The following is a 22536-nucleotide window of genomic DNA, read 5'->3' as shown; positions in this document are numbered from 1 at the left end:
TTACCTTTCTGTTTTTCTTTACCCTGTGGTTACAATCTGTAGTTTTGAAACATGCTGTGATGATTATTATTATTCTATAATTGTTGACAATAATTTTATCAATTGATTTAAATGATTTTCTTAGTTGCCCTGCGATGGACTGGCCATCTGTACAGGGTGTACCCCGCCTCTCGCCCACTGTCAGCTGGGATAGGCTCCATATGGATAAGTAGTATAGATGATGGATGGATGGATTTTCTTAGCTGATCTAAATGGTCAAATCTATGTCAAAGATCTGTGGACATGTTAACACTATTGGATGTTATATACTGACAATGCTTGTTACTAAAATATTTTGTATTATCTGGCTTCTTTCAAGTTTGTGGATGTGGGCTCATAATCACTTTGAGTGCTGCACGGTTACTCAGCTGTGATTGATCAATGATACACTTAAAAAAATATATTGTTGAATAAATCGTACTTAATAGTTTATTTCTGAGCAAAAATCTTGTAAATGTCACATTATATTTCTGCTGACCTGATGCTGTCATCATGGGCAATGTGAGGCCACCCTGCTACGAAAGTGGTTCTGTCTCTTTAAATGTTCTTGCAGTAATTCCTTCAGCATGCATATGGGCATGAAAAAGAGATAAAGCTTGAAGTCGTGCACACAAACACGGGAAGGAAAAAAAAAAACTTCCCTAGGATTTTGAATTATACAGCAGCAGCCTCCTGTATTTTACACCTGCAGAGAGGGAGGCAGGCTCAACTGAGTGCAGAAGGCAGAGTCTGGCTGGAGGAGCAAACAACAAGTTCCTTGCATCTCTCTTTTTTTTCTTTTTCTTTTTCCTTTGGTCTCATCATTTGTTGTTTCTTCCAGCTAAGAATGCTATCACACATCTTGTTTTTGGCGTGGGCTTCATCTCTCGCTTTTCTGCAAGGCAGGTAAGACACAATTTAAGATTGGAGTATATCAACCTTCCTTAAGTTAATTGTTGGAGAATTCTACTGTTTGGTTTGCCATTTAGCAGTGTATTTACGATTATATGATTTGACACTGATGGCATATTTAACTATTTATAATAAGGCAGGAGATGTAGTTCTTTGATCTAGAGGCATGACAACATTATGGATGTCTTAAAGTGAGAAGAATCATACATTAAATATTTTTTAATCTGTAGAGAACAGTTCCATTAAGTGAAAATGTTCATCAGCGTAAAATCTAAGATTAAATTACAGAGGAAAAAATCAAATTATTTTATTTCTTATTTGACTGTCTGAACCAGGTCTCTGTTATAAGATATTTAAGAACAGTTTAATATATCTAATCTGAGTGCTGTGCAGTATATGACACCTATGAAACAAAATATGCATGGAAAATCAAAACTCTCATAGGTAAAATGTTAGATATTGTACATCTGTAGAATAGGATAATTACAGGTTTTAAATATTAAGTCAAGGGGGGGGAAGTGTCAGTGCATCCAGAGTTTGTTCTCCTGTCACCTGGCAGGTCTGTGCTCTGTAAGGAGATGAAGTTACCCAGCAGGGCAGCCAAGCCTCCCTCTCCATCTGACTTTCTGGACAAACTGATGGGACGCACATCTGGTTACGACGCCCGCATCAGACCAAACTTCAAAGGTAACGCAGTGTGGCGTGTGTGGTGTGGGAGGACCTCCTATTTCAGGGCAGGTGTGAGGAAGCACGCTGCTTGAATTTGCATAACAATCTGGGCAGTGAGGCAGCACAAATCATTCACATATGGGTCAGAAGTGAGAGGTGCTACAGGCTGCAATGTTTCCACTCAGGAGACATTTTTTTTCTTCTTTTTTTTTGTCATGAGTTGTTACTGTTTTTATGCTGACCCACAGCCTTAGGTAATGATATTTTTACACAGACTCCTCCTTCAGATCTTTTTTTTTTTTTTTTTAAGTCAGAAATGTGCAGTTACCCTTGTATGTCACCCCTCCTCAGGGCTACTTCAGTCCAATCTTGATCTCATTGTGACTGAAGCCTGCAGATTCTCTCTGACATACTTTCCCCTCAGCCTCTGGGGTCGCATTTCATATATATTTTATACTTGCTCCACATCCTTGTCAGTGCATGCTGGGTAAATCCCGACTGATTATCTATAAATACACTAATGTAACTAAAGGAGAATCAATAAATTATTGCCTCTTAGGAAATGAGTCACTGAAATATTTAAAGTTTTGGTGTTCGACAGATGGACCACACTAATGGCAGCATAGTGGAAATGACAACATGGTTTCATGCTGGTTATCTTGGATAAGTCTATTTATCAGGACACACCGTGGCACATTATTAAGGGAACAAGCAGATGTTACAGTATTTTGCTTTTTACGGCTCTCAGTCCTTCATGTTTTCTACTCAGTAAACATCATCTGTGGTATTTAAGAGACCAGTGTGACTCTGATGTGTACTGACAATCTGCTTCTGTCAGGTCCTCCTGTCAACGTCACTTGTAACATCTTCATCAACAGCTTCGGATCCATCACTGAAACAACTATGGTAAGAGTTTCATGTATAATCCACACTGAAATGTCATGCATGTCAGTGTTTTACTGAAGTAAAAGTACATAAATATTAGCTTAAAATATACTTTGAAAAGTACTCACAAAATGACCCATCACTTTAATGTTCAAAGTGGTAAAGACAGGGCTAATTTCAATTACTGTATATACTGCTTTGTAGCTTCATTTATTATATTATCATTTATTTGCTGATTATATTTGTTGATTATATTTTGTAACAACATAATCAGCAATAATATGAATCTGTAGTCTATTAAATCTGGTAATGTAAACTGCCAAATAAATTAAGTGAAGTAAAAAGTCTCTGAATTGTTGTGGAGTTGATGTATAAAATAGGAAAACATGAGAGTACTCGAGGAAAATACAAATACCTCAAAACTGTACTTAAGAAATGCACATGACTAAATTACTCTCTTAGTTACTCTCCACCACTGCGTTTCACAACATTTGAATGTCCAAATCTGAGGCAGAAATATTCAGCCATGAAAACACTGCAATGCTGGGATTTCAGTGTGTGTGTTTTTTTTTTTCATTTGAAGCATTTCTGGCTCTACTCCCTCTGTTTGGAATGGCCGAGTTTCATGATGCCTCAACATACTGTTGTTAGATTATGACTAATTAGTGGCTGTAAACACCATCTAGTAAATTCATTACATAATGTCAGCTAAGGTTTTCTCACATCTCTACCTCTGTCAAATCAGGAGCTATCCTTTATTTATGAGGCCCATGGGGAGTGTTTGGGGACGGTCTTGTTTTTTTTTTTTTTTTTTAATTTTTTTATTTATTTATTCAAGTTTAGAGTTTGGACGACTCGTGCATTTTCGAAAATACCTCTTGGGAAGGCCATCAAATTTTAATTGATGAAATTGTAAGTGGAGTTTCTTGTCGTTCAGGTTTTGAGCACTCAAGTCTGTTTGTCAGCATTTATGCTGCTTTTTCTGCCCCTGCCACAGTTAAGAGTTTGCGTGGGCACAGTGGCCCTCACCTACTGACAGATGCTGCAGCTTTATTTATTTCTTGCTTGTGACTGAAGCTTAGCTCTCTCACAAGGTTGATTAAAATGACACCATAAATAGATGCATATACATATTCAAAATAGTCAAGTAGTTGAATTTGTCTGCTTCTACTAAGGTATTAATTCAACATTTACCACTTGTGACTATAAATTTAGTTTCAGTCATTTTTAACTATAGCTAGTGATATTTCTAATCATGAATCAACTCTGTGCTGCAGGACTATCGCCTCAATGTATTTCTGAGACAACAGTGGAATGACCCTCGGCTGGCCTATAAGGAGTATCCAGATGACTCTCTGGACCTGGACCCCTCAATGTTGGACTCCATTTGGAAACCTGACTTGTTCTTCGCAAATGAAAAGGGAGCAAACTTCCACGAGGTTACAACAGACAACAAACTGCTGAGGATATTCCAGAATGGAAATGTCCTCTACAGCATCAGGTGACCATAAATTTAAATTGGGAATCTGGCTGAATAGTGCACTAGGATGTGTCTCTATCAGACATTACAAATCCAGATCCATGACTTGAACTTCTGCCTCTGTGAGTTGCAGTCTGAACCTCTAAGTACGTAGTCCAACAACATGTTTGTTTCACTGTGCTTCAGTTCAACTGTAATTGATTGTCCAGCCCACACTGTAAGCAAGTTCATGTAAAATAATGACTGCAGGCTAAAGGAGGATCAGGTCAGTAATGTGGCACTAAAGCAGCGCTGAATTGTAGCATAATGGTAATGAGTTATGATTAGAATATACTGTAATGAAGAAGAAGCGATGTTTAAAGCTCTGTTAGCAGTTCTGTTAAACATGACCATAGTCATCAGCTGCTCCGGATGAACCCATGAACAATCAACCAACAAAATGTCAGGGTCATAAAGTTAAAATCTACTTTCAAAAATGGCCTTACTTACCACAGCATCTCTGGATGACACTGGAGCATCAGGACTGACATCGTTCACCTTCCTCCTCTCAATATTTCTCATTTTCACCATGTCCTTGCTGGAATGAAGAGAAGAATGGTACTTAAAATGAGCAGTGAAAGACATCATGACTCAACAAAGTAAGCTGTCAGTGGAAAAAACTCAATATATTATCAGTCCTTGCCAACACCTCTATTGAGGGATGGAGGTGCTTTTTTTTAATCTTGATCTCTATGTCCTGTGGGGGGGGGGCGTAGTACTCTACTACTCTTTACTGATGGTGGGGCTGTGTTCTCAGCCCATTTTACGTCAGGCCTTTCAAAAGGCTGACATGTTGTCCGTCAGCACCTGCCAGTCCTTTGTGGTTTTGTGTGGGGTTGCGGTGGAATAGAAAGATGAAGAGGGGGGACAGGTGTCAGGGAGGTTAGAGCTGCTTGATGTGACCCTTAATGTAGGGTGAGTGTGCAAAAAGGGTTTGAGTGATGCCTGAGCAGGAAATAGCTGGTGCTGTGGGGTTTAGGAGGTGTTGGTTAGCCACTCATGTTTTTGTCCAGTCATGGGTTAGAGTGTGAGGGTGTCACCTTTTCATTTTATACAGCATTACAGTTCCATTACGGAATATGTTTCTCTGTTTTCCAGGCTGACGCTTACTCTCTCCTGTCCCATGGATCTGAAAAACTTTCCCATGGACAGCCAGACGTGCATCATGCAGCTTGAAAGCTGTGAGTTCACCTTTCATAGCAGGGCTGATATTACACATAGATTTTTTTTAGCACAGACAAATTAAGTATCATACGCCTTCTCTTTGTCTCTCTTCTAGTTGGCTACACCATGAATGATCTCATTTTTGAATGGCTGGATGTGGGAGCGGTGCAGGTGGCTGATGATCTGACACTCCCTCAGTTCGTGCTGAAAGAGGAGAAAGGCCTCGGCTACTGCACCAAGCACTACAACACAGGTACATGACATGTGATGACCTGCCACCCAACATCCTCGATAGATGCTGCCCATGGACTTCTAATAAGACTGTCAGTTTGCACCTGTATCTCCTCCTGTCATTAGGTAAATTCACTTGCATTGAGGTCAAATTCTACCTGGAGCGTCAAATGGGATACTACCTGATCCAGATGTACATACCGAGCCTGCTCACTGTAATCCTGTCCTGGGTGTCGTTCTGGATCAACATGGATGCGGCTCCTGCCAGAGTGGGACTGGGCATCACTACGGTGCTCACCATGACGACGCAGAGTTCTGGCTCCAGGGCCTCTCTGCCAAAGGTCAGACAATTCTGTTTGTGACACTGTAGAAAATGGTTGCTTAATAGCCTAAGAATTTAAGTTTACTTAAATAAGAGTAGTGATAATAGCACAATAGTTAAAAATAGTTCAAATTAAAAATTTAGCGCAGACCTATTCTCAGAAAATATAAAAAGTAATAGCTCTGATTATAGAGAATAGTCCCTTTAGAGAGTTAAACGATTATTATGTGTAATACTGAATTATTGTATTTGAGGCATTAACATAAAAGCAGCATTTGTGGCTGGTAAAGGTGAAGCTTGCTGCAAAGCTTAAACTACAACAATCCATTATATTTTATTAGCTGATCATGTTATATATATATATATATATATATATATATATATATATGTTTTTAAATGTACAAAGTTATATCAAATATAAATATAAGCAGTGTTTTGATAACTTAAATCCTGTGCTTAGTTGCAGCTTTTCAATTTCATTCATAGTCAAATATTGTACTTCACTCAGTTATAGTTATTTAACAGCTATAGGTACAAGCTACGTTTCATTTAGTTTAAAGCACAAAGCAAATCATACGTTTAAAATACATATACTGTAACAGACTGAACTACCCTGAAATATATAAAGCCGTTAAACTTAGCTAACTTACCATTCTGCATAATGAGTGAAATGATGCTACTTGAGTGAAATTTAGAATTTAGAATTTCAAAAGTTTACTTTTGTGCTACTTTCACTACTACCACTGTTTAATATGAATGAAGATACACAAAGTAATCTGACATGCAATTCTTGACATAGAGTTTGTAATTTCATACCATCTTTTTTTCATTTCACTGCCTCACACATCATGAGCTCAAGTGTTTCTGGTGACTTGATTTTCATGGTTTTACAGGTGTCTTATGTGAAAGCCATAGACATATGGATGGCAGTTTGTCTTCTCTTTGTGTTTGCTGCACTGCTGGAGTATGCGGCCGTTAATTTTGTCTCACGCCAGCACAAGGAGTTCTTCAGACTGAGGAAAAAGCTCAAAGAGCAACAGCGGCAGAGAGCTGTGAGTGTAACCCACCCACTCAGCCCCTCAGGCGGCTGTCACCTGCTATTCTCTGCGCCCAGCTACGCACAAGCTACACAACTCAGCTGCATGTTGCACTCCAGCCGGGGAACGCAGACAGCATTGACCTGTGATTAATTCAAGCCATCACCTTATCCCACTGTTGGCTGAATATTCTCAACATCTTGCTGCCTCACTTCAGATTTCATGAGAGGAAGAAAAGTAGGGGAGATGAAACCGGCTAAACTATTACAAATAAAATATTTCTTAAATGACGCAACGCAGCGGCAGCTGGAGAATTCAATACCTTCTAATATTTATACTACAATACAAACAAACCATCTGCCTGAATCCTTTGTATTTATTCATTTACTGGGATTGTGCAACACCATTGAAATTTACTCTAACGGCATCTTCAGGATGTCTCATTTCACATTAATGGCAGATTTGCATTCACTTTGTTAAAAATAGGCGATGATTCCTTGTTAATGTACAAGATCTGAAATATATGCAGTGCAGTGGAGTTGTATCATGGCTGCAAACTGTGCAATCAGTGCAGTCTGTTTGATGATTAAATTCATGTTTCATTTCATGCTTCTTTCCCCCTCATCAGCAGGGAAGTGGTGACAGTAAGGTGAAAGGAAACAACATGTCAGGCAACAGTGCTTCTCATGGGAACCTAGCACAGCAGTGCAGTGCCTGTGCCAGGGTATGTCCTGTTGCTTTGTTCAAGTTAAACACCAGCTGATCACTGACATCAGTTAAGCTGTGTGATTCTCAATGAGAGCAGATGGTTATTCTGTGCTGTGTCTTTTTCTTCCAGGAGGAGGAACTGGCACAGCAGGGCTTGCTCTTCCAGAGTTTTGGACTTGCTCTGTCAACAGGAAGTGCGGCGGAAATGGATGCAACGCCAGTCTTTGCCGATTTACCTCCTGGTTTAGGTTTCTATGACATACGCAGGCGCTTTGTGGATCGGGCTAAAAGAATTGACACCATCTCCCGAGCTGTTTTCCCCATGAGTTTCCTCATGTTTAACGTCCTGTACTGGCTTACCTACAAAGTTCTACGGCATGAAGACCTTCTAGCCACACTGTGACAGCACAACAGCTGAGGACCATAACAACACTGGATACCTTTAATTCGCTCTCTTCACTGAAACATTTACAAGCTGAGAGTCCTCAGCTGAGCTGTGCGAGATACGTTGTGACTGCATGTTCAGGGTCATTGGGAAAGTCAATGACACGGAAGACTTGGTTTCTTTAATTTTTCAATACTTCCAAAGAAATGCACTTTTTATTGGCACTGATGCTTTATACATTACACGTCAGTGTACAGTATGTGTGTACAGTTGGCATCTTAACTATATCATCTCACTTTTTTAAAAACATTCCTGTATGTGCATTTACTGTTGTTTAACATGCATTTGGACTGCAGCACATCTTTGCTGGACCAACTTTATTTTTATATGTACTAATTTCACTGCTGCCATGGTCAAGAGTGTGCCAAGCCATAAATTTCATATCACAGAGACTAAGTATATAGTATATCAGTACAAGTAGGAATTACACTTGTGTCTCTCACCTCAACTTTGCTTTAGAGGCCCAGGGAATACAGTAATTAAACATTTAGTTTCTTTGTAAGCTGTAGACTTGTAGGATTGAATGCTATTTTTATGACATGAGTATTTTATCTAAAATAATCAGTTCAATTGCATTTGGAACCGCAATGAAGACTGGGATAATCTGTTGTTGAAATGTGTTTCAAATTTAAAGTAAAGCATTTAATGCCCAGAGAAATAAAGGATACACTGTCAAAAGATTTTTAGATGTCACTGTATACTGATATAATGGCATGGCACGAAGTTCAGTTCAAGTCTTAAATTTGAAACTTGCATATTGGCAAGAAATTTATATTCAATTCTTCAACAAGAGTAACAGCAAGTTCATAGAATTTAAATGATGAAATGTGGCAATATTAGATAATAAGTTCTGTGTGTGTAACATTCCTATTAGTTTCTATTCACAATAAAACCAGTAAAAATATCCATGTTAAATATATCATTTTAACAATCAGGTTTAATTCAGTTTGTTTTGCCTGGTAGTGGGAATGGCTTATTGGACTGCAAAGAGCAGTTATCAAAACATATTACTAGTGTCAAATTCCTCTCAGTTCTGCACTACAGGTGTTGTACTAGCCCAATTAAGTTACACACTGAGAATAAATTTTCTCTGTGTATTTCATTATAAGAGACATATATGTCTCTGAAACTCCTTGTTATTTGACCTCAATATAAAATAAAGAAATGCTTTAATTCGAAATACTGAACGCATCAGTGTAATTTTTTTTTTCACTTAGCAAATGCAACAGTGTGCCAGGATCCAAACCCAAGGATTTCACTTAATTTGTACACTTACACTACACAAAATTTCAAATTATGTCTATCTGAGGCCAGCAGCATCTAATCAGCACTGAACTTGTTTTCATTGTATTGTCATCCCTGTATTTGTCGTCCCTCTAATACGTCTCTCAGTTAAGGTTATCCTGCTTTCATGTGCTAAATGTGCAAAATGCCACTGCAATAACTGCTGCTTGAGTTGTGCCCACGACTGAAGCTCAGCACCTCACACTACATGGTTTTTTTTTTTTTTTTTAACATAATGCTGGATTAGCATTTCTGTGTGCATATGCCTAGAGACTCTCTTCATCTCTGGAAATCTAGTCTCATTTTAAAAATAAATCTAAATGAAACTGTCATATTTAATTTAATAGTAGCTGTCACATGCATATATAGTACGAGAAGCAGAGCTGCATACATCATCACTATGAGCCCAAGATGGGTGCTTTTTTTAAATAGCAGTAAGGTTTTTTTTTTAAGTTTTCTTTTCCTATTTTTATAGCTGTTGAAGTGAATACATATATCATTAAAGAAATTGTCCCACATAATAAAATTCATCTTGAAAAATGCAAAATACATCTTGATCTTAATAATTTGTTCTGACACATTGAGCTTGTTTTCCTCAGTCACGTAAGATGGACAGGCTAACCAGAGTTTAGCCCACACCAGACACAGGGACAGAAACTCAAGAACTTTAGACAGTTTGTTACACCTATACAACTACTTTGTTGTGAGTGCAAAATTAATTTTTCAACTTGCACTGCATCTCTGGTATATATACAAAAGACTATATGTCTCCCACAAGAGGGAGCTGTTGATTCTATTATGTCCTATGTGAGCAATGATGCCACCTTTGACAACTGTAGCCCATATTACACAGGATATGAGACTTCAGTTTTCACTCAGCCCCTGGTAAGAGTCTTGTGTTGTTTGTTACATGTGGAATTACTAAATTAAATTTTCATTTGTTTTTTTTTTTTATTTATCATGTGTGATATTAACTGGCAAGTTGCCCTATCCCAAGTGATTAGTTACTTGCCCAAGATTTAAAAGTCTAACATAATAATAGCTCTTATTTCCTTCATTTTTGAGTGAAGATTTAAATTGCTACATGATCTGCAAATGTCATCTTATACACAAAGTGAGTTAATTCCTCTGATACAACCTAAAACCTAGTGGTATTACTCTGTTTAACTTGTCAAACACAAGCAATAAAGCCAGATCAACATGGTAAATGATGGTGATTTCACTCACTTAGTCGTGTCAAAGGACAGAAAATGACTCTGCCCACTACTCCATCCAAACACTTACTGAGGATAAGTGCAAAAATCTTTGATAAATGCACATTAGATTTATTCATCCTCTGTTTATGTTTGGCAAGGAACACTTTCCAAGTGACACCCTCCATGTTTTTTGGAAGCAGGCAGAGGGGATCAGATAGAAGTGGAGAGGAATACTGGCTACATTAATATGTGTGAGGTGGAATTTGTGATAAGATATAAACCTGAGCAAGCAAGATACATAGCATAGAAAATATGTCACACAAGAATATTTGCAAGTTTAAGTATGCAAAAATGCGTCATGCATATTGTACATTACTTATTCATGTGCACATCCGTACTAATTATAGTGATCATTTTTGCTAATTTTGGCACCAATACAAGAGAAGAGCAACAGGAACATTGCTCTATTTTTCATGCGACATGTGGTAATATACTTTCAAATTAATCTGAAGTACTGAATTTGCATTAGATTGGTTTTCCATTTTGGGAGTGGGGTTGGTCTCCCCGGGACCCTCCACTAAAGCGTGTCCACCGGCTGGAGACGTGGCAGAGCCTCCGGTCATATGATTTTAGTCCACAGACGAACCCCACCCCGTTACTGCCCACCCTGAAAAGATTTTTTAATATCGCTTGTTCGCTATACAAGTGTGATTTGTCAGATTAAACACGTGCCAAGGAGTGAAAAGTCCTGCAAAATATCCCCTGCACAACTCAGCACAAATAGTGGACCTGAATTTAGTGGCGGTGACCACCCCAAACAGTGCCATTTTTAGACGTTTACTGCTGACGTTTACAGAGGCTTCAAATAGCTTCCGTTTTACACTGGTAGTGATTGGACTGTTCTCTACTTACCCCACTGAGCTAACATACTGGCTGAGCAAGTCCGACATTCTACACTTCAATGGAGGAACAGCCCAAAGATCGGGCACAAGACAGGCAATATCACCACCACGGAGAGGACAGAAGCTCTATTCAACATACAACTTGTCTAAAAAATGATCAGAGCCACTTCCAGCGCCAGCATCAGGAAACGCAGACGAAGAAAACAGGTTGGGCCATCCGGAAAAGTTAGCTAACGCTTGCTAGCCTTAGTCAGCTAATGTCAACGAGCCGACTAGCATTTGCTAACTAAAGTGAGCACCACCGTGATTGAAGGCTTAGCCTGCGCGCTAGCTTTTAGTTCAGAGTATAAACTGTTGACCGGAATAATTTAAGAAACGTTACAACTGGTGAGTAGCCAGCTGATTAGACCGGTAGTTGACCACTGCCGGACGAGAAAACAGCCGTCAACTTAGCTAGTTGGCTAGCTGACGTTGCGTGACAGTTGTCGCTGGTGGTGGTTTGACATATCGGGGATTGACCTTGTGCGCCGGTTTCACCACCCATTTTTCTTTTACAAACGCAACTAAATCATTTCAGAAAATCCCGCTGGGTCATCGTGTGTTCTAGACGCATTACCTGTTTTACGCACACGGCGAGTCGCCTTGAGCAGTAGTCAGGGCTTTCTCTTATTCATTTCAGCATGCCTGTGTCCAGTTTAGGAAAACGAGCCGGCTCCACTGGAATGTTCTGAGCTGCCATTTCCTGTCGGCCATGTTAGAATATCACTGCTAGCTAATGCTATTATCACCTGGCTAGAAAGCAATTTTTGTCTAACTACGATTATTTGCCGTACTGGCACGTAGAGTCGTATTATACCGTACTGGGCTCTCTGATGTTGGGTGGCTATTTTCTGTCATAAGCAACTATTGATGGCAGGGCGTGTTAAAGTCGCGCGAGCCGCTGGTTAGTTGACATTAGCTAATGTTAGCCATCCTTGACAGGCCTGTTGCATGTTGACCAGTTAACGTGAAGCCACGCAGCAGCTCGACTATGACCACCTGATTAGAGCTATAGTTTGCTGCAGCTGAACACATACTATAACCATCGACCTTGCTTTTTCTCGCAGCAGAACTAACATGTTTGCTTGCCAACAAGCGAGACACTGAGTCTGTGCACTAGAGTAAAACGAGAGTGCATGCAGAGGCTTGTGAGTCCTGTGGCCCACAGACATAAGGGGCAGCAACACTGAATGGGAAAGCCCACGTTGACACAGCAGTTCCCATGTCTCTGTGTAATGCATAGACCCATTTATGGATCACTGCCAGCCCAAATGTATTTATAAATGCTGCTATGAGCCCTCTTTTTATACCTGGCAACAACTATTCTTTGATGTCTTATCAAATATTCTGAAGAAAGCTCATCAGCTAACAGCTCAGTATGTGGGTGACAGTTATAAAATACATCTAATTTCCATAGCACCCAGCTCATCTCGGTTGGATTAGGAGGTAGATTATCAGGGAATAGCTAGCTATATCTTAGCTATGGCTGAAGCATAAGCTGACACTAGCACATATATTTTATTCTCTTGTCTGATACTTAACCTGTCTTTGTCTCACCTCTTGGGATAAAAGATGCTGGACAACAATATTAACTTACATTTGTTAGCTTTTATCATAACATTGACTGCTGTGATAATTTAGCAGAAAAGAAAAAAATAGCTGAACAGTAAGTGAATGGTTATCACGCTTCTGCTGTATATTTCTGGTTTGCATAGGAATTACAGTTCAAATCTGTGTTGATGGCAGAGATGCACTGTTAATGTCAAATTTGAATGAAATATACGTGATTTATACTTAATTTTCAATATGAGTTGCATATTATTTTGGCTTTAGGATCTTATATATCCTATATTGCTTGTGATTGCATTATACTTTGAATAAAAGAAAATTAGGTAAAATCCTTCCTTAAATTTTATTTTCTGTAAGTGGGAAAGGTCAAATGAATTGATGTAGCATTTAAAAAATGTATATGTTTAGTAGTTTAAAGGAATTGTTGGGGTGTTCTGTCATTTCAGTATAAACTGATTTTGCTTCCCCTTTCAGGCAATAAGAAAGTAAACATCAGTGACGAGGAGGGAGAGAAGAATACACATCTGTCTGATATTGTTGGTATGTCGCATCCCCCCAACAGCAATGGTAACAGACACATAAGTAACACAAATGTGAAGCAGAAGTCAACACAAAAGCTGTACGCGACTGTTCCAAAAGTGAGCAGCAAAGGATTGGACCATAAGAAGAATATGGACCTTAAAAATGACAAGGAAAAGTCCCTGGATTTGAATCATCATGAGGGCCAACCTTTGGATAAAAAAGACTCTGTGTTGCTTCAAAATGGCGTTGTAAACTGTGGCTTAATTACAAATGGCTATTCTAGCAAGGACAATGATGGAAGTGGTTCTGAAGGTGGATATACTACTCCCAAGAAACGCAAGGCCAGATGTAACAACACAAAGAACACTGATAATGTGATAAGAGACAAGGAGAAAGACATGCAGCAGGGCAACACTACACAGGAGCCGGGGGGTTATAATCTTGAGGCAACTGAGAAGGGAGTGACTTCCAGACTCGATGGCTTTAGAGCAGCCCATAAAGTAGAAACTGCTAGACGGGCAGTTGCGTCGGAGGCATCAATGGGCGAATCTCAGAGGAAAAGCTCTGATGGCAAAACAGTTGGCACCTTTGGTAAAAAGACTGAGGAAAGGCACAAAGCCAAGCTTTCCTCACCTTCAAAAGAGGACTCCTGGACTTTATTCAAGCCCCCTCCAGTATTTCCTGTGGACAATAGCAGTGCTAAAATTGTTCCCAAGATAAGTTATGCAAGTAAAGTAAAAGAGAACCTCAACAAAGTAGCTCAAGGTGGAGGAGAGGCACTGCCTCCTCCTGTTAGACTGTCACAGGTCCCTATGTCTGCTATGAAAACTATCACCTCAGCTAGCTTTACTAATGGTCCTGTTTCTGGAAATGGAAACGGCTGCCCATCAGTGGGTACCTTCTTTGCTCCTGCTGCTAGTAGTATTCCACCAGCCCCATCTATCCCAAGTGGCGAGAATGTAGCATCTCCTTTGGAAAGTAACTGTAGCTCTACAACCAGTCCTGTAGATGGAGAAGCATATGAGCTTAGAAAGTGTACTCTTTTAATTTACCCTTTAAATATGCAACCTGTGCTCCCCAGTGCTCGTCACCTTGACCCGCCGGCTGCTCAGACAAATCAGAAAGCCTTGGGAGACATCTTCCAGAATCAGTGGGGGCTTTCCTTTATTAATGAGCCCAACTTGGGGCCAGAAGGAGGAAGTGGGCAGGTGCCCACAGAGGAAAAGACTACAGTGGTCACACCTCAAAGCGAGTGTCAGGCTGCTGCAGCCAAGGCTGCCCAGCCCAGCTTTGATGTTAGCCCGTCATTCTTAGAGCCCGGCACTTTGGCTCAAGATGCTGAGAAAAGGACTTGTGCCCCTTGCAGTGTTTCTAATGCTTGTTCTCCTGCTTGTGTGATGAGTGAGGAGGAGAACAAGCTGCAGCCGTCTGGCCAGGAAAAGGCGAAAGTTGAGGCCAAGGGTGCAGGTTTGGCTGCGTCGGCCCCCAGTAAAGACAACGGTGCTAAGCCTGCACAGGGCCAGCTAACCACTTTGCTGTTTGGCTCATCTAAAGAACAGGCCCATTCTAAAGACATTGGCAGAAGGTGTAGCTGGGGATCCTTTGACGTTAAAGCTGCTGTCACTTATCACACTAAAGGTAAATTTTACTCTATTTACCAAATTGATTTGTCTAATCATTCAAGTTGTAATCCTTAAGATTTCATTCATCAGGTAACACCTGGTAGTAACAGCTAGAGTGGTTTAATACTACAGCAAACACTCCAGCTGCTTCTTTGTCAGAAATACTACAGAGGAGCAGCTGGTCAACAGTCAGTCAGTAACTGCAATAATTGAAACTGCAGTCTGTATTCTTGCTGAGCAAAGTGCAAGTGGGTTTCCACATGACAGCAAGGCACTGCAGCAGGAGTTGGTTGCCTTTCTGAGAAGTTGGAGGAGTATAGTGTGTTGCCTGCAACTCTCCAACAGTTCACTGTGGCTGCTCCCAATTGTTTCATTGTTGCTTTGCAAAAATTATAAATGATCTGCTCACAGAAAAATGTCAAATGCTGCATTTATAAGATTTAATTCAGTGTTTCAATTTTTTTTATTGGGCAACGCAGTCAATCAACATAACACACAGAAAAATTGCCCAGGAACACCCAATCCCTTGCCCCCCTAACCATGGCGAACATGGTGACTTCACAAGTGCTTCACAGTAACAGCCACCCTGTGTTTCAACACTTGGATGCTTTTAATGTGAAGCATTAGGTTTGCATTAGCACTAACGTACAGCTTTGATGTGATTGTTGGAGAGTGAAATGCAAAGAACGTGGCTCATACTGAAGGGACAAGATTACAAACTAACGCTGGATTACACGTTGCATCGTTTCCTGTATCCCTCAAGCATGTGAAGGCAATTTGAATCTAGAGGCTAGTGGACTCTACCATTAACAATGAAAACTAAATTACAAAGAGGTAATTATAGAATGTAAATACATGGAATGGCTATTACAGACAAATGCAGCAGTATCAAAAACAGGGTTTTATTTTGTGAAAATCTTAAGGATTATAACCTAACAAAACTGTTGCATCTCATGAGATTTGATACACAACGATAATGTTTAGGTATGGTTTTATATTACATTTTATCAATTAATTCAGATGCTGGAATAATGTGTATTTTATTTTCCCTCAACAGAAATGGAATACATTTTCAACTTGCAAAAACAAGGTAAATCAAACCTGTTCTTTTTCGAAACCTCCATCTGTGTTTAAGCAGTTTACAGTTTTAGATTTAGAAATGTTAGAACATATTGTAACAGTAAATAACATCTATGAAACAAATCACAGGATACTTATATTCACAAATGTACGGTTACTGGAGTTATACTTAAGGTTGTAAATGAAGTTATATAGCCTGGTAACAGTGTGCCCATGACAGTTGCGTAATCATAAATTTTTTGTATGTGTGCGGTTGCGATGAAATAATTAGCATGCATGTACATGCGTTGACTGACTTTAAGTCCATAAATGCTGGTAACTTCAGAAATATCCTGAAGCTTGTTTACCTAACATCTTGCTCCAACACTCAAATGCATGTTCACAAAGGCTGCTTTGATTCCTTTGATATGCTTCTAGGGAACAGAAAGCTGTATGCCACATTACATAACAATACTTCCTTGGAAGACAAAAGGACACATTTGTTTTATTACTAATCGGAATGCAGCAGCATTGATTTTGTGTGGATATTTTAGTACTAGCGTCTGTGTTATACTGGTATTATCAAAAAGAAGTCAAGTTTACCTAAATATATTTTAAAAGTGGCAAAACTGTGATTTAAATCAGTAAATTTTCTCAATGTCTGTACAACTGGGATCATGTTGAATAACCTCCTGTCTTTCCCCTCTGCTCTAGATCCAAAAAGAGTAGTGGTTTATGATGAAACCAAGGATGGACCTGATCAGTGAGGTAGATGGTCTACAGTACTTACCTTCTTCTCTTCTGGGTGCTGCAGTTATCTACCTTGGAAATCATAAATCCTGTTGGATAGATAAAAGTGACAACTGTGAAAACATTGATAGCTTAGCATGACAGATTTTCCTTGGAGTCTCGGGTGGAATAACAAGACTTTTTTGGGGGCATCAGACAAACACACACATACTCACATAAACACACACTCTGGAGGGACGTTAAAGGAGCTGATCGGTGCCTCTCCAACATGATGAATGGACACTTGCATCTTTAAGCTGTTTGTCTCATGGCTCTTTAAAGGATGATGATGTTCGGGAGTTCAACAAAGGGAAGGTGTCTAGGACTGCACCTCCCTAAGCCTTTATCCTGTTGAACTGCGGCAGCCGTCAGTCTGACTATGGGATGCCTCAGTCATTTTCTTTCTTCACGCATTCAAATGAGTTCATTGTAGATATGTTAGACGTTATACATACACATCTGTGTGCAAGCTTGAATTCATCGTGAACGAAAGGAGAAACACACTTTGCAAAGAATGCCTTGAAGTTGTGGAATAAGGACCTTTGGAGTCCTGTTAAACTGTAAGTTAAGTGGAAGCTCATAGGTGAGGCCCCATCCAGGAAGGGAGAACCTTGTCTTAAATCCTTTATGGGAAATCAGAGCCCAGAAATTAAATGCTTGCTCTTTCTTTTATACCGTTTCGTCTGACCTAACATGATGAGTGTTAAACTGCACTGCAGTATGAACCCAGAGCACAGGTACAGAAGTGCCCAATAAGAAGGAAAGTCTTGCCCCTTCGTTTCATTGTTTATTTTTTCATTGTTGGTTTGCTAAAGATTTTTAAAAAATCAAGTTTCCGTTAAACCTTTTAATCTTTAAGCATTTTATACATTTCATGTAGATTGTTTTCAGGTCAGTGCAAACTCTTCTTAAATTCAGATTCATATACCTGACATATGAATTCTGAGTTTAGGAGTGACAAACTGTAAAGTGAGACATTTCTTCCAGTAAGGTTTTCTGTCAGCAGCAGGACTCAGGATGTCCATTTAGATTATTTTTGCCTGCATTTCTGATTTCTGTCTAGTTCTACTCCTCTGGTCAAAAGAACATGTGTTGCATTTTATGACTTAGGATATGTGTTTTTTTCCCCCCCTTCCCTGACTCAGCATTTTGTCTTTTACTTTTCCGTCTTACGGCATTGTATTTCTCGCATGTTTACTGGTGGAAATGGATGAGTCAGAGGTCACCGTTCATTGCCACACAAAGATTACAGTAACACAACAACAATTGCAATACTAATTTAGCCCCCCACCCCGACTAGCCACTTTGTCAAACTGTGTGTTGAAATGTGAAGATGAGTTGTTCTGATATGTTTTACTGTGGATAACCTTTTGCAAACCAGTGTGCAATAACCACCATGTGATCCATAAGACGTGTGAAATGGGTTATATGGAGCTACAGAACCATCACCCAAGATTCTGGTGTGGCCTGCAGTTTGTTTGTTTGTTAAAAAATGTTTAAGGTGCATATTCAATTTATTGCACAAATATTATTATTATATTTTTTCTTTTTGCAAAAGAGCTCATGTTGAAAGATCTAATTAAGTCTATGGAGCCCAAATTTTTGCTAACTGCTAACTGGCCAGCTATGACATCACTTTCATCACCATCTCCAAATCAGGATTGGTTTATTCAACATAACAAAGGAACTGTCTGGGTTTCTAGAAGATATGATTTGGTTAATGTGTGGATTAATAGCACTTTATGTAAACTAATTGCTTTTATCTTTTAATTACTAGAGAGATCTATATGTACTGACATAAAATACTCCTTGAAAGAATGGCTTTGGGCTGTTACTTTTCAGAAAAAAAACAATATAAGTTGACAAATACAGAATTATTAAATGTAACTCAGGTAGTGTCGATAAAGCCATGACTATGTCAAATATTGTTTTTTGCCAAATGGCCCCTGTCATGTAATGTTCTCAAAATTGGAAATGTTGAATTGGGAGTCCTATTAAATGGAGTCTCATATGATGTTGTGACAGAACACCAAATAATTACTTTTGAGGAAAACTCATGGCATGCAAGGTGCTGTCATCGATAATTTTGGGCTCTAAAAATGTTTATTCCCCCTTTAAAAAAAAAAAAAAAAAAAAAAAAAAGGAAAAAAAAAGCACATTGCTCCATGCGCTGTTTTCAATGTATACTAAACTATAATCTTGCAATCTTTGATGGTTCATTTTCTTCCTCATGTATTTATAGTGAAGCACCTCTTGATTTTATTATCGCTGAGCATCAGTGGTGTTTTTATAGGGTAGCTACAATCTGGGAATAAGCTTTCAAGTCCACTTCTCTCCACTGTGTCCTGATTAGGCAGCAGCTTGTACCCGTGTGCAGAGGGAAAGTCGTAACTGCCGCTGTTGTTTGTTTTGTGTTTTTTTTAATTTTTTTTTATTTGTTTTGTTGGGTTTTTTTTTTCCAAGTTGACATTTAACTTCCATGTCTAATCGCAGTCAGCTCTCTGGTATTTAAAATGCTTTGTTTTGGCTTCCATTGTACAGCATATGATAGATGAGTGTTATCATCAGATGCTGCCCTCTGAATATGAACAATTGTTGTGGATCTGGTTGATGAGGAAACAAGGGTATTTGAGGAGATATTGGCCATTAGCATTTAGACTTGTATGTTTTTTTTTTCTGTGCTTGTGTAAATTGACATTTAATCCGGCATAAAGTTACACAAACCTCACCATTTAATTTATTCTAATTGCCCATAATCCATAGACAAAGTGATATAATCAGGTTACCATACAGTTAATGCCAAATTGTTCAGGCTGAGAGCATTATCGGTGGACAGTGATGCATCTATAGGCTTCTAAATACAAAACAGGGTGATCACAATCAGTAGTATGTGATGTTACTGTAGTCTTATGATGAATACCTTTATTTTTTCTTTCTTTTAAAAATATTTTTTGTGTCCTTTTTTTTTTTTTGAGAGGATAGGCCTAGTACAGGGAAATCAAGAGAATCTCCCACCCTCCCACCCCAAGGCTCCTCTTTTTCAAGCACTTAATACAAGCAAAAAGGCTATGTTGAATATGCATTTTTAAAGATAGAGCTATAAGCATTGTAGCCTGCAAAACCAAAAACAGGTTCTTGAAGCTGAGTAGAGGTTTTAATCAGTGTTTGGGGGGAGATTTACTGACTGTTGGTGTGCAGAGAGAGAGAGAGAGAAAAAAGAAAAGCCTGGTTATGTGGAGTTTATACCTTTCACCCCCTCAGGACGTGCAATCACCTCAAGGATGCTGAGGCAGGCTTCCAGGTTGCGTGTGGCGTGTTTTTTGGCCTGGTTGTTTTGTGGGTGTGTGCATAGCGAGTTCTTCCTATTATATGCAAGTTCCTCATATATTTTGGAATTCCTCCCCCTCCCTCCCTCCCCATTGTTTCATGTTCAGGTGCCTGTGTGAAAAAAAGAAATATACTTTTACAGCAATTTTGATTGTTTAAAATCTGCTTCCAGCATATATCCGTGCCATTTGTTTTTCTTCTTCTTTTGTTTTGTAATATTTGCAATGTTGTTTTAAGTTTTCTCACAGCTAATCCTAATTTCTTCTGTTTTAAGTGACATGGACGCAGCTGAAAGAAAATTAGCATTTTAATGTGTTTTTTTTTTTTTTTTTTTCCCTTTGTTGTTGTTGTTGTTGTTGTTGTTGTAGGTTTTGAACATTTGTCATGGCTTGTGTTCTGGAAACTGTGTGACCTAAAGCCAAAATCAGTTTGAATGGGATGGATGACAGCCCGCTTGCTGGCATACATATACTCATGCCAGCCCATTGTCAAGTTCATGTCTAAAGTAGCACATAATTCATTTGAACTGATTTAACAAAATTAATGTTTTAACATATGTTTTAAAAAGCGTTTTATTTTGGAGTTATAACCTAATTTATCCATAGATGCACAAGTAGGATGAGACTAAAAGGAATAAATGATACAGAAAAATCAAGATGTCTCACTTTTGATGAGTTGTAGATGATTTAGTTATTGATTAAGCTGATGTAGACCTATTTTTCCCCCAATAGCACCAATGTTAATATATTTGAAGTTACTGTTTTCCAGCAAATTTTATACAAATTACTTTCATTCATTTCTTCAGATAGTTGTGATGGAGTGATGAGCATTGAAATACACTGCATCCCAGAGTTCCTCTTAATATATTTTTTATTTGTGGTGTGTTGTTGATCATGTTATGAGGGTGGGGGCAGGGCGTGAGGTATTATCGTGCGGTTCAACAACTCTGAATCTGCTTTCGCCAAAGGTACACTACTCAGATATTCAGCTACTGAATGGCAAACGCACAGACCAGGGGTGGGGTTGGGGGGTGGGGATGTTGTTGATGATGTCATAACCAGCTTCCTGACATCATTGCTGGGTATTTTGGAGGAGATTTTTTTTTTTTCTTAGTGAAGAGAAGTCACTACTGTAGCAGCTGAATGTCACTTTGAGCGTGTTGTTATACGGAGTGTTGAGAGAGGAGAAATCTTAAAAGATAAAAACAAATACCGGAAGTGCTGCTTCTTCATCCAGTAATCAGTCGTCTGTAATGGGAAATGCTGGACTTGGTGTTTGTGCTCGACTTAAAAAAAACAACAAAAAAAACAAACAAAAAAAACTGTCTCTCCTTTAAACTGTCATTGCCTCTTGTGGAAATGTTTTAATTTTAGGGGGCTTTTTTTGTTGTTTTATTCAGTGACACCTGAGAGGTACAGTGTTTTCTGATTCCACACATGGGGGAGTAAACTAGGACAACGTGTCTTTAGGAAGAGGTGATATGTTGTGCCGAGTCATCTTTTTTTGTTTTGTTTTCTCTGTCATCTCAAATGGCTGTTGTGCTTTTTTTTTCTTTTTGTCTGCTCCTCTTGTTTTATCACTTTTACACCTCTTGCCCCCCTAAAATAAGAGGCAATAGCATTTCTTTCTCAGATGTCTTACAGGTTGACTTTTTAAGTGAGCAGTCTGATTTTATTTAAATTTTTTTTTTGTTTTGAATTTAACAGAAGTGTCACATTACAATGTTCTTTTTTTAAAAGCATGATAATAACCCTCAAATTCCAAACAATGTAATAGAGTCAATAAAAAAAAGAAAACTCCAGTGTTCACAATTTTAGTTTCCATTAAAATGTCAAATTTTCATGAAGAACTCAGTGTTTTGTGTGTGTGTGTGTGTGTGTGTGTGTGTGTGTGTGTGTGTGTGTGTGTGTGTGTGTGTGTGTGTTTCCTGTGTGGTATTCCTGCCATCTGATGTTGATTTGGATTCAAAACGTGTCAAACGCTTGAACAACAGTGAAGTATTAACAGTGGTGTTGCTGATCCAGTTCAGATATAGCAAACCGACTGCATGTTGGCTATAACTGAGTCTTAACCTCTTTCTCTCTCAAAAACAAGAAGATAATCCTCCAGTGCAGTGAGAATGTCCCTGTCTGCTTTTGATGCAGTCTGTGTCTAGCACTTTCTAAAATCAACTTTAATTTTTTATAATTCTAGAACAGCAACACTCTTACCTTAATTTCTAAGTTTTTAAGACGCAATTATAGCCAGAATTGTCTCGTTAAAATCATCTTTTTAGCATTGTCACAGACTGAACTACCCAACAGTATGTAAAGTAGTT

At 38.9% G+C, this 22536-nt stretch overlaps 2 protein-coding genes and 1 long non-coding RNA gene across 4 annotated transcripts; 2 read left to right on the top strand and 1 right to left on the bottom strand.

Moving 5' to 3' along the window:
- On the bottom strand, window positions 1-13367 carry LOC108893610 (uncharacterized). Of its 2 annotated transcripts, none has more exons than XR_001962702.2 (4): window positions 11909-13367; window positions 5600-5730; window positions 4454-4541; window positions 1-913 (listed from the first exon to the last, which is right to left on the bottom strand). It is a non-coding gene; the product is annotated as an uncharacterized LOC108893610 (long non-coding RNA). The 2 variants fall into 2 exon arrangements; XR_007815255.1 differs by lacking the exon at window positions 11909-13367 and adding an exon at window positions 11303-11427.
- LOC108893609 (glycine receptor subunit alpha-4-like) lies at window positions 1202-10930 on the top strand. The gene is made up of 8 exons (XM_051078486.1): window positions 1202-1617; window positions 2438-2505; window positions 3762-3985; window positions 5102-5184; window positions 5283-5420; window positions 5525-5739; window positions 6614-6772; window positions 7386-10930. Exons 1-8 carry the CDS (start codon window positions 1509-1511, stop codon window positions 7518-7520), a joined length of 1131 nt encoding a protein of 376 aa, XP_050934443.1. The 5' UTR covers window positions 1202-1508; the 3' UTR covers window positions 7521-10930.
- nufip2 (nuclear FMR1 interacting protein 2) lies at window positions 11082-22059 on the top strand. Its single transcript, XM_018691781.2, has 4 exons — window positions 11082-11499; window positions 13375-15060; window positions 16102-16134; window positions 16818-22059. Exons 1-4 carry the CDS (start codon window positions 11352-11354, stop codon window positions 16868-16870), a joined length of 1920 nt encoding a protein of 639 aa, XP_018547297.1. The 5' UTR covers window positions 11082-11351; the 3' UTR covers window positions 16871-22059.
- Window positions 22060-22536: the final 477 nt, after the last annotated feature.

Source organism: Lates calcarifer, linkage group LG20 (genome assembly GCF_001640805.2).
Source record: "Lates calcarifer isolate ASB-BC8 linkage group LG20, TLL_Latcal_v3, whole genome shotgun sequence".
Taxonomy (NCBI): Eukaryota; Metazoa; Chordata; class Actinopteri; family Centropomidae; genus Lates; species Lates calcarifer.
Note: the sequence above shows the minus strand (reverse complement) of the source record. Positions and strands in the feature narration are given on the sequence as shown.

Coding starts and splice junctions, on each gene's coding strand:
- nufip2 (XM_018691781.2), top strand. CDS start 11,352: ATGGAGGAACAGCCCAAAGATCGGGCACAAGACAGGCAATATCACCAC. Junction 11,500..13,374: donor AACGCAGACGAAGAAAACAG/GTTGGGCCATCC, acceptor TTCCCCTTTCAG/GCAATAAGAAAGTAAACATC. Junction 16,135..16,817: donor TTTCAACTTGCAAAAACAAG/GTAAATCAAACC, acceptor CCTCTGCTCTAG/ATCCAAAAAGAGTAGTGGTT.
- LOC108893609 (XM_051078486.1), top strand. CDS start 1,509: ATGAAGTTACCCAGCAGGGCAGCCAAGCCTCCCTCTCCATCTGACTTT. Junction 5,185..5,282: donor CATCATGCAGCTTGAAAGCT/GTGAGTTCACCT, acceptor TCTCTCTTCTAG/TTGGCTACACCATGAATGAT. Junction 5,421..5,524: donor CACCAAGCACTACAACACAG/GTACATGACATG, acceptor TCCTGTCATTAG/GTAAATTCACTTGCATTGAG.